We start from the raw sequence: 15,302 nt of genomic DNA, 5'->3' as shown, positions 1-15,302 counted from the left end.
AAAACATCAGATGCATTTGGAGATGTTCTGCAATACAGCAGAGCTTCTGGGAATAAGAGGACAGCTGGCACAGACAGCCAGAAAGATATTAACAGTAAACACTAAAAGGCAAAAGGAAAACTCTGGAAAAGGCTGTTTGATAATTAAAACTGTTTCCTTATCTTCTATGTGTTAGTTGTTGACTGAAGAGTCTTTTCACGTATTTAATAAGCAGTAGCTAATACCTCTTTCAAATACAATGTTTAACTTGTTTAGGGTGGTATGCCAAATACTTATATAACTGATTTTTTTTTTTCCCAGAGTCTCACCTTGGCATTGGCTGTATCAAATATGGTTTCTACTAACATGATATCAGCTCCTCCATCCAACAGTCCTTTGGCTTGCTCCGTATAGGCTTCAACCAGTTCATCAAAAGCTGTAAAACAGGAATGATGTTAACTTCATGTGGAGCTCTCTCTTTCAATCTATCACCTAAGTTAAAGAACTTAATGGTTATCAATACTTACTTATGTTCCTGTAATCTGGTCTCTCCACAGAGGGTGACACAGAAAGTGTCCTGTTTGTTGGCCCCATGGCTCCAGCAACATATCTCCTAATTCCTGTACCAACATATGAGGTTAGAAAAAAAAATACACCTTACTTCCAAGTTTTACGATGACAGCCATTTCAATGTAAGAAAAAAAAAAAACAAAACCTCCAATGACACCAAGACATGCATATCATTCAGGGATTAAGAGCTACCAAACTGTTCTCAAAACGGGAGTTGATTTCCACCTAAGATTACCCAGCACAGCTGACTTTTTTGTTTTAATTCTATCCAACAAGATGTTTGAGGCATACTTATGAGAGAGACAAACATCTATGAAAAAGGCAATTGCAAGCTATTAACTCAATTTTTGAAACTAACACTTGCCTCTAACATCAGAAGCTTCACTCAATTACTTTAAATGCACAGCATGGAACTATCCTGGCACTTTTCACTAGATAAAATTAATATTTCAAACCTTACATTTTTACTGCATATGATGAATCACAACAGTAAGGTTTTCATCTGGACAGAAGTACGGCTAGCTCAAAATACAGTTTCATATATTTGGTAATAATATACAGAGGATATTCCTTGTCTTGTAAAGACAGCAGAAGAGAAATGAGTAGAAATGAGCAGTAGAAATGAGCTATAATCCTTTCACATGAAGCCCTGAAGGTAGAAGACCAAACATTTAGAGGCGATGGTCAGACACTAAGCATTTTCCAGTAGTTCTTAGATAAAGCTGAACCAGTTACACTAGGAGTAATTGGTAATCCACATTCACATACAATCAGCTGTCCTAATTCTGTAGTACAAAGAGTTGAACCTTACAAACCTAAGTAACTTGTAACCTGCTGCATTTGTCTTCTCTAAAACATATCTGGAAGATGTCTTTCACTTGCAGTCCAAAACACTCAGGCACAGGACAGCCATCCTGCAGAATGTGCTAAGGACCAGATCCTCCAAACATGCTGAAATTACTGTGATATGAATAGTGATACAAAATTGTTACTATGCCTAAAATGAAGAGTTTCCGTACCTGCAAGCTATGTCCCTGCCTCTGGTTAGCAACATTTCAAAGACTGTAGCAAGACCACAACTGAACAAGAAATCAAAATAAAGATTGCTTACCTGTCTGAGCAGTTACATCATCTGCTGCTTTTCTGGCCACCTGTGCAGAGACTCTGTTTAATCGATATGCCTAGAACAATACCAGAAAGTTACCAAACCGAGAGTTCAATACAGTGTAACACATCCTAAAAGAAACACAACACCTCCATTCAGAAGCCTGCAGTTATCTCTGAAGGCTCCTAAGATGCACAAACACACACAAGTACTATTACAAAGCCTCAAAAGGAACAGCTTTATACATCTCGGCAAAAGCATTACATGGCTGGTCTCATCCCACATATGCCTCAGCCTAAAGCTGCTAATCAGAACATTTAATTCTGTAAGGTACTAATTAAATCCTACTGAGTCAACAGAAGCTGAAGAACAGGACTTTGAGGATAAAATTAACCTACTTTTAAACTCACTTTTTATTCAAGTAGCTTATTTCCAAGTATTTTCTTTCACAAACCCATCAAATTTTCAGAACACTACTCACCACAGAGTAGGTATGATAAATGCGAACTTGAAAGCAATTCTACATAACACCAGCACAATCCTACTCTGCTTGTGACAGACCTCCAGGCCAGAAAGCCAACTACACAGACAGCATCGAGGACAAAAAAAAAAAAAAAAGCATTTCCTTTGTGGCTCTTGGTACACTGGAAGCACTGAAGCACAACAGAACTGAGAACTTCTGCGAGTGCTCAGACAAAATCTAGGACAGACAATTATTGCCTGTGCTTCCATCAACAAGAGGTACAACTGTCACACACAGCAAGCATAATTGTCTTCCTTCTATTGTCTGCTGCAGCAGAAATGAGCTATGACCCTATCACCTGGCTCGAGAAACAGCATGCAGTAAATAAACAGTCTCAAAAGACCCTGTGACTAAGTTAATCTCGTCTGCTAAGACAAAAATCTTTAGTAACTTTTTAATGTGTAAATAGTTTAGAATTCTTACCAAATGCTCGAGGCCATAGTCAGCTTGTGCAACTCGGGTGCTGCTGAAAGTGTTCGTTTCAATGATGTCAGCACCTGACAGCAAGTATTCCTGCAAGACATAAAAGAGAAAAAAAGATCTCCATGACCTCCAGAAATGAGATTTGGAGTGAAGACAAAGGCAACCCAATTATTTTGTCTCACTCAGTTGAAAAAAATGTCACAAATCATCTCCTAATTCAAAGCACATCAAGTTCTGAAGTCCTTACTCAAAGTTTAAGGCACAAGATCAAAGCAACAGAAGTGTTCCATACAACCACCTTCTAGAGTTTTAGTGTCAGCCACACTTTCTATTAACAGGTGACATCTATTGAGTTACTTCTGTCACTGACTTCAGTACCTGAAGCACATTCCAGATTTTGACACCAGGACATGGTGGGGAGTTGTCCAATTGGATCAGCAAGCAAGGGCTGCTGTGGACAGACTCAGAATAAGGCAGGAGTTAAACAACAACAGAGAATTACAAAGTGTATATATTATAAAGGGAGTTGTATAGCACAAGAGCACACTGGGACAGAACGCAAGCTTAGAAGAATTGTGTTTTGCATGGATCACATTTAAACTTTAACTAATGGCCCAGATTCACAAAATAATTAAGTGTTCTGCTCCGGTTTGGCTGTCTGATTTCCCACTGAAGTAAAGTGAAATTGATGCAAACTGAAATACTTTTGCATATTCTAGCCTGCATTTTATAACCTCTCAAGTGACATAAACATTATCCTTCCACACATTTGTTAAACACTTACACATTTGAGGCATTACAGAAGGTATATAAAAGTGGTTAATGCCATTTTGAGTATTTGGCAGCCTTTATTTCAAAGCACGTACAACTGGCCATCGTTGGACAGATGATAGCAGGTTACTGTTAGTTTGACTTAATGTACTCGATCTCGAGTCACATAACTATCAGTCCAATAAACCTGTAAAATTCAGCTGTTAAACCAGTTTATCAGATTAACAGTTCAAGCCCAGCAGCCTACACAAATTCCAAAGTTCACAATCACTACAGCTCAGTGGACAGTCTAGGGATTGCATTCCAGCTACAAATATCTCTTCCTAAAATTTTTTTAGGTGGAAGATGCTGATTCATTTCAACTCTTGTCTTTTTTAAAATCCAGAGACTGACAGTTAGAATGTAAATATAAAAATACAGAGTACATACTAAGTTTTACAAAAGTAAGCCGATTATTACTCTAAACAATGAAATACAAATCTTTTAAATAAATGACTGGAAAAAAAAACACATACGTAAGGCTTCAACTGAATATCAACAAGTAGCAGTCTATTCAAATGTTCCCATTATTACAGTTAAAACCTAGAAATACCTGGAACTCAAGAACTAAAAGATTTGAGTTCCTTTTTTCAAGATTTCGTTTATTTTTACATCTAATTGAAGATATGAAAATAATAAGATCTGTTTGCAAATTCCTCATGATCAGCCCTAAACTATTTTATTCTCTGGGCCACACATCAATGTTCTAGGGAATAAAACACAGAAGCATATATTCTCATTAGGAAACCCACATACTCATTCCCTAAGGGGAGGCAGGCTTCAGGCTGCCACACTTAACAGCTCTTTAATACACAATTACAGAAAAATGCACCTAGAACTCAGATTTGTTCTACTTAGACGCATTGTAGCTATTGGCTAAAGAGGACAAAAAAGAATAAGGAAATAAGTCAGAATCTACAATTAATAGAAATGCATTGGGACATACATCAAAAAGGAAATTAAAAGAACACTGCCTGGATGACATAAGAAACAAAGACATGAATGCTGTGCTCACAGAACCAGAAGAGTCAAGTCTGTTCACTCTTTTTCGCATGGTTACCTAGCATTTGCTTCCCTATCCCCAACAGAGTCAGGAGAGCCAGCAGCCCATGGAATAGAAGAGGGGAGTGCAGAGACCAAATTCTGATTCCTTTTGTCAAGAGACAGACAGAACCACCTACCTTGTGTATGTCACAGATTATGTCAGGCCGAGTTATGCTGAGAAGGTCATTATTGCCTTTCAAAGGCTTGGAATGGTCTTTAAATTCATGCCCTCGGAAATCTTCTTCTGACAGGGCATGTTGCTGGATCATGGTACCCATGCCTCCATCCAAAATCATTATCCGCTCCTGCAGAACTGATTCAATTTCATCTTCCATGCTTTTCTGGGTATCTGCCATAAGAAAATAAACCCAATATTTAAGCAGCTTTGAAATTCTCTGTCTATATACCTGAGCAAGCCGAGATCTTCCTATTTAAGAAACATAATAAAGTAACTAATCCTCTACTGAAATCAAACAGTAATTGGTTTACTTCACCTAGAGCTCCAACCACATAGTGTCAGGTAACAGCTGCACCCATCTAAATAGAACTAGACACAATTGGTCCTTTACCTAAGTACACTCACCCGCAGAAACAAGAGTATCATGACATACACAAAGCTCTTTATATGAACTACTTTCCAGCACTGATAAGTGTGATAATTTCCACTAGAATGACATGCAAACAACGATGCAGAACCACCTCTTGGTACCAGACACTGTACTGCAAGTGGTACGCAAGTGCCAACCAGAAACTAGGGAACTCCATTTGGAAAAATCCTACTTTAATTGCCTACACAGCAATGATATGTAAATAAAAACTGAGCAAGCAAACTCAATTCTTCAGCTGAGTCCCAAGTTCGCTAAACAGCTATAGGACCTCTTCCTAGCTTTAGGATAGTAAATAATGATTTTGCACTTCTAGTAGTGACCAAATGCCAAGATACACTGCCAGGTAAGAGCCAGGCACTACTCCCTTTTGCACAAACACAGCAAGATCTCCTGCTCTGCAGAAACGCCAGAATAGAACTTATCTGGCAAATCACGCGCTGATTATAAGATACCGGACAGGACATGTCTAACAAAGACTGAAGTAGAAAACAATAGAAATTCCAGAGGTATTTTTAGTAATGAAGATGCAGTATTCCAGTGCCTTAAGATCTAAATGAAAGCCCAACCCAACAAAAATCCAAAACCATAATCCGAGCTATTAAATGAAAAGGCTAATATATCTCCCTCTTGAAAAAGCAAGAGTACATAATCCTACTTTTCCTCTTTAGACTGCACATAGAATCAGCTCTGACACATTTATATGAATAGAGCAAAATAATTTATTAGCTCCTCTTTATCAAAACACCTGTATACAAGAGTGGACCTCCAGTAATCTTTCTACAAGCATGTAGATGAGTGAGGTGGTATTCTTCATTTACCTTCACTCAGCTTGTGCTTACTCACTGAGTAAATGCCTGTTTTGCATTTTGGTTATGCAAATTGTAAAAAAAATTTAAAAAAATGAAGCAGAAAAATGTCCTCATATATCATTACAATTTACAGACAGAAGTACTTAATGATCATTGGGAACTTCTTAACTGATTTGACTTTTTGTTTCTGCATTCTTGCCATGCCATGCAATTTGTTTTGACATCATTATTATTAAATAAAAAATAATAATAATAATAATAATGCTGGAGAAAAGATGAGGCCTAAGGTAAGGTATTACAAAGTTACATTTATATCAACACTCTGGAAGAACAGCTCTCAATCAGATTTACTCTCCCAAACAAAAGAAACCAAATAAAATTTCTAAATAAAATTTGCTCTATGACAAGTATGAAGCATTTGAAGGGAGATTAAAATAAAAATGAACAAAGTCACCCTCATTTCAAGTTGAGGGCTTTAGCATCAACAGGCAGGCTCAGCGGGTTCTTATACAAGAGCTTAAACCTCCTCGTATTAAAGCAAATTATTCATGAAAATAAAATCAATCCTTGAGCTAAAGCTTTTCAAAAGACCCAGATGCATGCCTTAAAGACCCTTAAAGCATGCCTGCTCTGCAGACTCACGTGAAGCGTTAACTCACAGGTGTTGAGCGCACACATAGGCAAGAGCTGGCTCTAGGTCTAAGGCAGCCCCGAGGTCACCACGTGGCACGGAGACCACCACAGCCAAGCCATCGGAGTCCTCCTGCTACCACTCCTGCTTCCCGCAGGCTCGTGCCCCTTCTACTTACTCACTTCCCACCCACACTCACATCCACACCGGGAAGCGAACAGGCACCTACAGCCATCTGTTTGGTGTTAAACCCTGCACCTCGGGCAGCCTGCCTCGCTTTCTCTCCAGCTCACCTACTGGACGAGTATCACTTCAGGGCCCCATCCCATCCACAGCAACACAGCAGGTTTCTGCGTAACCTCCGCTCCTGACAATGGGGAGAGCTGTATCCTGAAGCAGCTTTCAGAATCTGTACTTCTTCAGCAGTGGCTTGGAGAGGCCGCAGGAAATGGGGTGGGAATCATGAAAGTGGCTGCCAGTGCCAGAAGCACACTGCTTTATAAATGCATGGTGCATCTCCATGTCCATCAAAATCCATTTTCCCCATCCTTGCTAAGGGTAGCACGTGACTCTTCTTCCATTAGGAAGCCTACACCACTTGAAGGCATGCCATGCCATGCTGACAAAGCCATTTTCAAGTTGGAAATGCAGACAAATCCAGAGAGCTCAGAAATCAGGCAGGCACAATTCATAAGGCCATGCTAGAAGGCACTGAACTCTGCCCCTGGGAGAAATGCAAGGCTAGGGGCTGGGAGTCAGCGCTTCTAAACCAAGTACTGCCCTTCTCAGTCCGCACTCGACTCCCCTAACTCCCCTCTCCAGAAGAGGTAAGATGCAAGAGTTTGCTACATAATACATGAAAAAAAATATTTGAAGAAATCCCTCAGCAGAGGAAATCAGGCCAGCCTCTTTTGTTTGTTTGTTTGTTTATTTTATTTACAAGCCCTGCTCCTACCTCAACTTGCTTAGACAGAAATTGATAAAAAATTAATTCATAAAGATCACTGGTGAGCCTTGGGAAACAGGGTCCCCCCTCCATTCAGATGCGTCCAGGAGAAAAATCATCTCCATAGCTCTAACAGAAATAGCAGCGAAACAACAGTGGTAACAGGGCCCAGGACAAATTAATCTGATTTTACACTCTACTGAAACTAAATATATTACCATAGAGCGCTTTTGGGCTGGGACTAGTTTAGCACATCACACCACGACAGAACAAAAGTGAACCCTTTTTGAAATGGAACGCAGAACAAAAAAAAATCCTAATATCCTCCTTCACTTCCCCAAAGTAAATGCTCTGGATTGAGATCATATGAGCAGGGGAATTAGTAGTTGAGAAATGGTATCAGCTAAAACAACTTTTAACTCTTCTAGATGTTACAAGTAACTGGGCCCAGCACTCAACATGCTCCTCTGGTACAGCTGTCCACCCTTACAGCCGTTCTACAACCATAAACTCTGCCCAGTTGCGGCCTACCATTTTCACAATGTGGCAGCTCAACAGCCAGAGGAAAAAAAAAAAAAAAAGTATATCCATTTCCTCCTCCCAATCCAACCATTAATGCATATACCAAGGGATAAATATATGATCTCCTTCCCATAAGAAACAGGACTTCAAAGCTTGCAATTTGTTTAAAAAAATGTTTTCTGATGCTTGCCAGCATTCTCAAAAGGTGTTTTTTTTGTTTGTTTGTTTTTGTTTATTATTTATGCACTTCTATTCAAAGTTTATTAGTATAAAATCATCTGGTCATATAAGGCCCTGGAAAGGAATAAAGGATTACAAACTGCTTCCAAAGCCTTTAATAAAGGATCAACCAAGCTGCAATGCTATTACAGCACTTTCACCACATTCTTGTGAAAGAACACAAAATGAGGTACAACAAAAAGCTACAGGCACTTATAATATCCCATTTTCTCCACTTTCTCCATCATTCAGAAAAAAATAGCGGGCAGTATAAAATCAAGCAGGAGTAACAGCAGCTATAAAGGATGCTCCTGCTATCAACCTGTCAAAGACAGCTGACGATAACCAGATCAATTCTTGCTGTTTAATTAAATCTTGTTCGGCTGGATGCTCTCTGGCAGCATTAAAAGTTTCACGAATCACAGCAACAGGCGGCAGGCAGGCCCTCAGCAGCATCCTCGCCAAGCTGCGTTACCCTGCCCGTCCAAACAGACCAGTATTAGATCTTAGGGACCTCGCTGCCCCCTACCAATATTTTCTTTAGTGTCACTTCTCTTGAAGACCACCCAGGCCTCCCGCAGCAACCAGATGAACGCTTTTATAACTGATAACGTGGCCGCGGAAACACAGCCCGGCCCCGGGAGCAGCGTGCTCGGGCTCTGCGTCATGCCCTGCCGCTGAGCGGGGCCGGGTGAGGCCCTCACCCACCCCGCCACTGCTCCCCTCCCTCCTCCTCCTCCTCCTCCTCCTCCTCCTCCTCCTCCTCCGCCCCACCGCTCGCTGCCGTTACCCGTCGGCTCCGCGCCCGCCTGCCTGGGGGGCGCCATCTTGCCTCGGGGACGGCCCCGGCGCCGCCCGGCGTCACCCCCCTGCCAGCGCCAACCCCGCCCCGAGCGCCCGCAGGAAGCGCGCGGCGCCGACGTTATGGCCGTTGTATTCCCTAACCTCCTCTACGCCGGTCCGTCGCGTGCGACTCACGTTTCAAAAGAATCACAGAGTCATGAGGGTTGGAAACGACCTCTAAGATCATCTGGTCCAACCATCGCACTTCTGCCAATATCACCCCGCTAAACCATGTCACTAAGCACCATGTCCAACCTTTCCTTGAACACCCCCAAGGACGGTGACCCCACCACCTCCATGGGCAACCTGTTTAAGTGCCTGACTGCTCTTTCTGAGAAGAAATGTCTCCTCGTTTCCAACCTGAACCACCCCTGGAGCAACTTGAGGCCATTCCCTCTACTCCTATCACTAGTTACCTGTGAGAAGAGGCTGACCCCCAGCTCCCCACACCTTCCGTTCAGGCAGTTGTAGAGAGCAATAACGTCTCCCCTGAGTCTCCTCTTCCCCAGACTAAACACCCCCAGTTCCCTCAGCCGCTCCTCACAGGACTTCAGATACTATGTGAAGATGCAGAGGACACTTAATTCTGTGTTACTGGAAAGAACTGAACTTGCTTCCCTCCTTCAGGCATCTGAGCCTTAGTTACATGCAATAATTTTGAAACCTTTTATCAGATGAGAGTATGTTGCTAAGTGTGCCATACTTATAATGGACCCTGTATTTTCACTGGAAATTTTAAGGGAACTCAAAATTAATTAAGAGCCATTACTGTAGATGAATCCTCTAGGCTAAATGTTTACTCTTGAATTGTTTTGAGATAGAAAAACAGTTGGTTACAAACCCTTTGAGCCCAATGTGATCTAGAAACCTATAATCAACTCTCACTTCAGTTGATACTGATGCAAGTATATATAAAAATGTAGTTTTGTGATTAAACAATATGTTTAATTCAGCCTCAGAAGAAATGCAGCCAGCCTACAAATCAACCAGAGTAGTCCAATTTCTGTTGCAGAGGCTATGCTCTGGTTTTGAATGCAAGGAAATGTCAGTGGAGAGCAGAGCTGGCCGCTTGGCACACTATTCCAGTGGTCAGCCCAAGCTCTTGCTGCAAAAACATTTCCCAAAATTCCAGCGAATGTTGCTAATGATCTGGAAACTCATACACTTTGAAAGCCTAACATCAAAGGTAGAATACACTAAACATATGCAAAAGTCAGTTACTCCTAGAGACTGGTTAATTTTATCACTTTTACACAGAATTTGCATGTATTTTAGAGATGGGCAACATTTTAAGAACCATTCATTAAGGAATTTCAGCATTGTGCATTTCCTTGTTCAACTTTCTACAACTTCCAGCTTTTTTATCATGCCGTACAACGCTATGAAATTTTTCTTTGGCAGCATTTCAGGTTAAAAAGCTCACTGTCTCCACAGTTGCTTTGTGGCGACAGATCTTTGCACCACAGATCAGCACGTCCTTGCGTGTGCCGATGCAGTTGTTTGTGTAACTGCGCTGTGAAGTAGGTCAGCGGAAAAAAAGAAGCTGAAGGTTTGAAGGTGCTTTTGAAAAGGATCATTTCACATTATCCCGTTTACTCTGCAGATTCACAACCAGTTGGAACCAGTTGGACAGTGCACTGCTGTGAAGAGGCGGTCCCAAATTCCACCCTGCTCCATCCTCGTATTTCCATCCCTGTCCCTGTGCGGGCTCTAGCCGTCACCCAGAATTCTTCCTTAAAGGTCATTTTTCAGTGAAGACAGTTCTCTGGTCCAATTTGTCTGCAGCTGTATGGCCTCCAGAGCTGATGTAAGGTCAGTAGTAGGAAGAGGGGGCAGCAGCACCACAGCCTCAGATTGTGTTTAATTTGCTTTCGAAGCTTGAGCAGCACAGACAACTGAGCTAACACAACTAAGGCAAGATATTCTCCAGAGGCTCAAGGGAAGAGCAGTGAGTGGTCAAGGGCAGTGATTACCGAGCCAGATTGCCCAACAAAGGAGCAGTAACAAGGAACTTTAGCTTTAATATGATTTGCAGCATTTGTTAGGAGATTTTGTGTCCCTTCTCTTGGCTTCATTTCAATGATTACTGTACCCATCAGTGTGGAGTCTCTGCATGTGTCTGTATCCCTAGGCACCTGCACACATGCAGTTACAAAGATTTTTCTCAGCTATTTCTCTGAGAAGTTCTAATACGCAGTGTGTTTGCAGGAAACCTTCAAGAACTGGCAGTAAGAATGCCCTTAAGCTTGAAGAGTGCTTTTCCTTTGTCTTATAGAGTGTTCTTATTTTGTTGAATTAGGCTGTCAAAATACTATTCCCTTTCTTACATTGAGAGTAACACCAAAAGCAATTTAGTCACTGGAATGATGGCATAAAGGAAAGGAGAACATAAAGGTGCCATCATTCCCATGTCTGAGAAACCCCGCATCCTATTCCAGTACACCCTTTTTGGGAGCTGGCCAGGAGCTCTGTGGGTGGTCAAATGAAACCTAAATTCTGTGTCTTCCCCTGAATTTACTGAGACTTGTAGTATTTGGTGGTAACCTATACACTGGTTTAGGAAGCCGCTTGTTCACCAGATGTGATTTAAGGAGTGCAGGGGCAACCATAATCCTAGCCATTATGTATTGCAAGTGTCATTTTGCAAACTTAAGGATAGCAAAAACTAAATGTAACATTAAATGTTTGGTTTATAAAGGTGCTTAAGTTCTCAAATATTTTATCTGAAGTCAGTTCTGCACCAAAGCCCAAGTTTGCCTGATTTATTGGGATGAACTTTCAGCGTATAAATAAAAAAGACAGTGTATGTCCTCCAAAAATAGCGTGCTACTGTAAAGTAAGCAACTCCTATGGATAGTCTGTAGAATAATTTTTTTCAGATGGAGAAAACATTTTCACATGCATAGTGGTCACAAAGAAGATCCAGGTAATGAATAAGACTCAAATGCAGCAGCATAATACAAAAAATACATAATAGTTCAAAGGGTTTGAGAGGTTGATGTATTTTGACAATCAGTAAGATTCGTAAATCATCAGAGAAAAAATTTTGAAGCCACAGATCAGGGTCCTAGAGCAAGTAGTAACATCATATGATCACAGCCTTTGTAGTGTCTTCTGAGAGCATGCTGATACCTGAAACATCACTTTTTCCAGTCTGACAAGTACATTCAAAATCTCCTTCATGTTACCAGTATTAAAAAGACAAAATACTCTCCTAGCCATCCCAGCACCTATCTGTATGAAAGGAAATATATTCACACATATCAATGATTAACTAAATGAAAAAGACTTAAAGTTATGATTACAAAGCTGTATTGCTTTATGGTTTTTCACAAAAATTGCTTCCTATGCCATCTTGACACCAACAGTAGATAAAAAGGTAACACTGTTGGGAGTTAGCCCTATTTAAGCATCTGTTGCACACACAATATTATGCACACACGATATCATGCATGCAAGCATCCGTCAGTGTGCTGAGCATCCTGGTTTCTTAGAGTGGTTAGAAGCAGTACTTCAGTGAAGGTAACATCTTCCTGATTGCAACAGGATTGAACTCCAAATCCAATATCCCTACCAAAAATCCTTTATATTCTTAGCAATATATATATATATGTGTATATATATATATATATATCCTTAGTAAAAATAAAATCTTTAAGTCAGATCAAGTTTTGGTATTTCCAGGATACTTGGAGGTACTTTCAAATTACCATTTTCCCAACCTCCCCCTGCACACAGCTAAACTCTTACTGATCTTTTAGAAACAAGTAGTGTTTGAAACAAAGCCGTCTTTTTTTTTTCCTCCAGTGCCAAGGATCTGATTCACCAGTTTGTTATTCTACTTACGCACAGGTTTTCAAATTGTATACTTATCTCATGTGTTGGTAAGATCAAACATTGATTCTCAGCATGTTCTTTTAGCATTTGAGCGTGTATTTTAGATACCTCTATAATATTTATTACAAAAATATGCCTTTCATTCCTACATTATCTGCCTTTATTCCTATGATCTATAGCTCCAATGAGCTATTCACATAATTAATCCTCATTTTAAAAAGTGGGATTATTCATGTTAATAAAGAACAGTCATGTTTCAAGGGATTATATCCAAGTGAAGCATTCAAACCAACATGCAGAATTCAGAAAGCAAAAACAGGTTAATCTGATTTCAGAGCACAGCTCTTGGCACTCTGTTCTGTAAGGTTACTTAAGACTTGTGCTATTTTGCTGCAGCTGGATTCGTGCCCTATTTTGGATGACTAAGTTACACTAGGGTTGTTTTTTATTTTCAGAAATTCCTCTGTGCTCAAGAATTACAATTTCAATTTAATAATTAATTTCCTAGCCCCCACAACTTAGAGAGTGATTTTAGAGGCCCAAAAAGAAATGATTTGTTGCATTTAGGTCAAGTTCTGATGTTAACATTCCTACTGCAGGATCAAAATATTACCAGAAACCAAAAGACAGTTGATTGTTTCAAGACCAATTCTGTGCACATTCCAAACGCTTATTAAATTTATACAGTTTAGAGGAATATCAACAAATTTTTTTCTGCTTACCATAGGACAGATTTTGGACTTCACTACTTTAAGAAAAGCACAAAGTCTCCATTGCTCTGAAGACACTAACATTCTGAATTGAATTGAATATAATCTTTTACATCTCTTTACAGAATCTGAGTTGATCAGAAAGTGTATAAATGCCTAAAAGGGCTAAAATGGAGGCATGAAGAGGACTGGGAATTTAATAGGGGGTTTAACCTTACAGCTTTTCCATCCTGCTGCGCAAGGCTGTGTTGACTGCTTTCAACTTGGTACAGGTTTCAAATGATTATGAAATTTTGCAGCAATCTTAAAAGCTTCAGTATGCGCCTTTCAGGCGTCCACATCAGGTCAACAGAAGACAGAGACAGAACCACTGCAGGCTTGCCAACTGCCCTTTGCCGGCATGAAGGATGGGGGGAAAGGGCCAGCGTGTACTTTGGGTCCCATGCAGCTAGATGTGTCACCTGCTGATCATTGAGCTCGGAGAGTTAGAAAGCATTTTGTTGTGGATGTGCATGAGATTCTCAGCTTCTTTTTCCCCATTATCATGGCCTGGCAAAGTCAGAACTGTACTGCCCCTGTCCAGTGCAGGATGAGACCTGCCCTGGATCATTCTGGGCTGCTTATGGAAATGGGTTTCTGAAGGTAACTGCAGTTCCCTTGCTTCCTAGCAGAGCTTCCTCCCGACATCGCCAGACACCCTCAAGCTATGTGACTAGCACAAGCCATTTATGAAGCCTTCCACTGAACAGACAGAGAGTGTCTCAGGAGCCAGTCCGGGCTGCAGGACTCACCCTGTGAAGGGGAACTTGATGGTCTTGGCGCCAGGGTAGGTTCAGCTGTAGACAGAAGCTGCAGTCACAGTTGCGGGTGGCAGCCAGCAGAGGTTAACTAAAGCCCTGTGTGCTCCACTGTCCAGTTAGCATCGTGTCCGAGGGAGCAGGCACTCGCTGTGCTGCTTCCCTGTGCTGCACTGAAGTGGTCACAGAAAATGGAGCAGGTTACAAGGGTTAATTGCTGAGCAGATGCAGGCTGTCAGGTAGTTCTGTGACAAGGTGCACGAGTAGAAAGCAAGTGGGTGTCAGGGAACAGCCAAGCAGGCTGCTCTGTCAGGGGAGGCAAGCCAGGAGCTGAGGGTGAGGGCAAGGCAAGCAGGAGCTGTAACCTCACAGGCAAGGACAAGGTCCTGCAGTACCCAAACAAAAAAGAAGCAGGTCCAGTGACCCTAGCAGGTTCAGCCAACAGTCCAGTGAGCACGAGAGTGCCAGTCTGTAGTCATGAGACAGGGCTGAGGTCAAGCCAGGAAGTCTCAAAGACAAGCAAGGCATAGCACATACACAACATGGCTTAAGAAAGAAGCAAGGATGAAGACCTGAGCTTAAATACATGCCCAGGGCCAGCAGGCAGGAGGTAGAAGCCTGAGGTGTGGCTGTTCACGGCAGCTAGAGCCTGCTGGTGTATTTTCGGCCAAACAGACTAGCTTGGACATAAAGGCCCAAGCACTGGAGGGGGGCTAAGCACAAGCCCTAGGTGTACTCTGCTGCCTGTGCACCACAGATGGCATCACACTAAACCTGGCAAGTGCAGCAGTTTGTATTCAACAGCTTGAGATCATTGAAAATGCTTCTAATAAGGAGGACTGTAGGAAGGTTTGGCCACATAGGAAAGGCAACGTGGGAAATACAATAATAGCCAAGTAACGCGGCCACATGCATTCTGCACTGGT

The 15,302-nt window shown here is 41.5% G+C and overlaps 1 protein-coding gene across 1 annotated transcript in view; it reads right to left on the bottom strand.

Annotated features, from left to right (window-relative positions):
* MTR (5-methyltetrahydrofolate-homocysteine methyltransferase) overlaps positions 1–9,078 on the bottom strand; it is a 48,259-nt gene extending 39,181 nt beyond the window's left edge. The window contains 6 exon segments of the mRNA XM_040552382.1: positions 309–415; positions 507–599; positions 1,661–1,730; positions 2,601–2,690; positions 4,592–4,803; positions 8,980–9,078. Coding sequence (XP_040408316.1) covers positions 309–415; positions 507–599; positions 1,661–1,730; positions 2,601–2,690; positions 4,592–4,803; positions 8,980–9,016 — 609 coding nt within the window. The 5' untranslated portion in view covers positions 9,017–9,078.
* Between the last annotated feature and the right edge of the window lie 6,224 nt (positions 9,079–15,302).

The sequence above is a fragment of the Cygnus olor genome, chromosome 3, assembly GCF_009769625.2.
Source record: "Cygnus olor isolate bCygOlo1 chromosome 3, bCygOlo1.pri.v2, whole genome shotgun sequence".
NCBI lineage: Eukaryota > Metazoa > Chordata > Aves > Anseriformes > Anatidae > Cygnus > Cygnus olor.
Note: the sequence above shows the minus strand (reverse complement) of the source record. Positions and strands in the feature narration are given on the sequence as shown.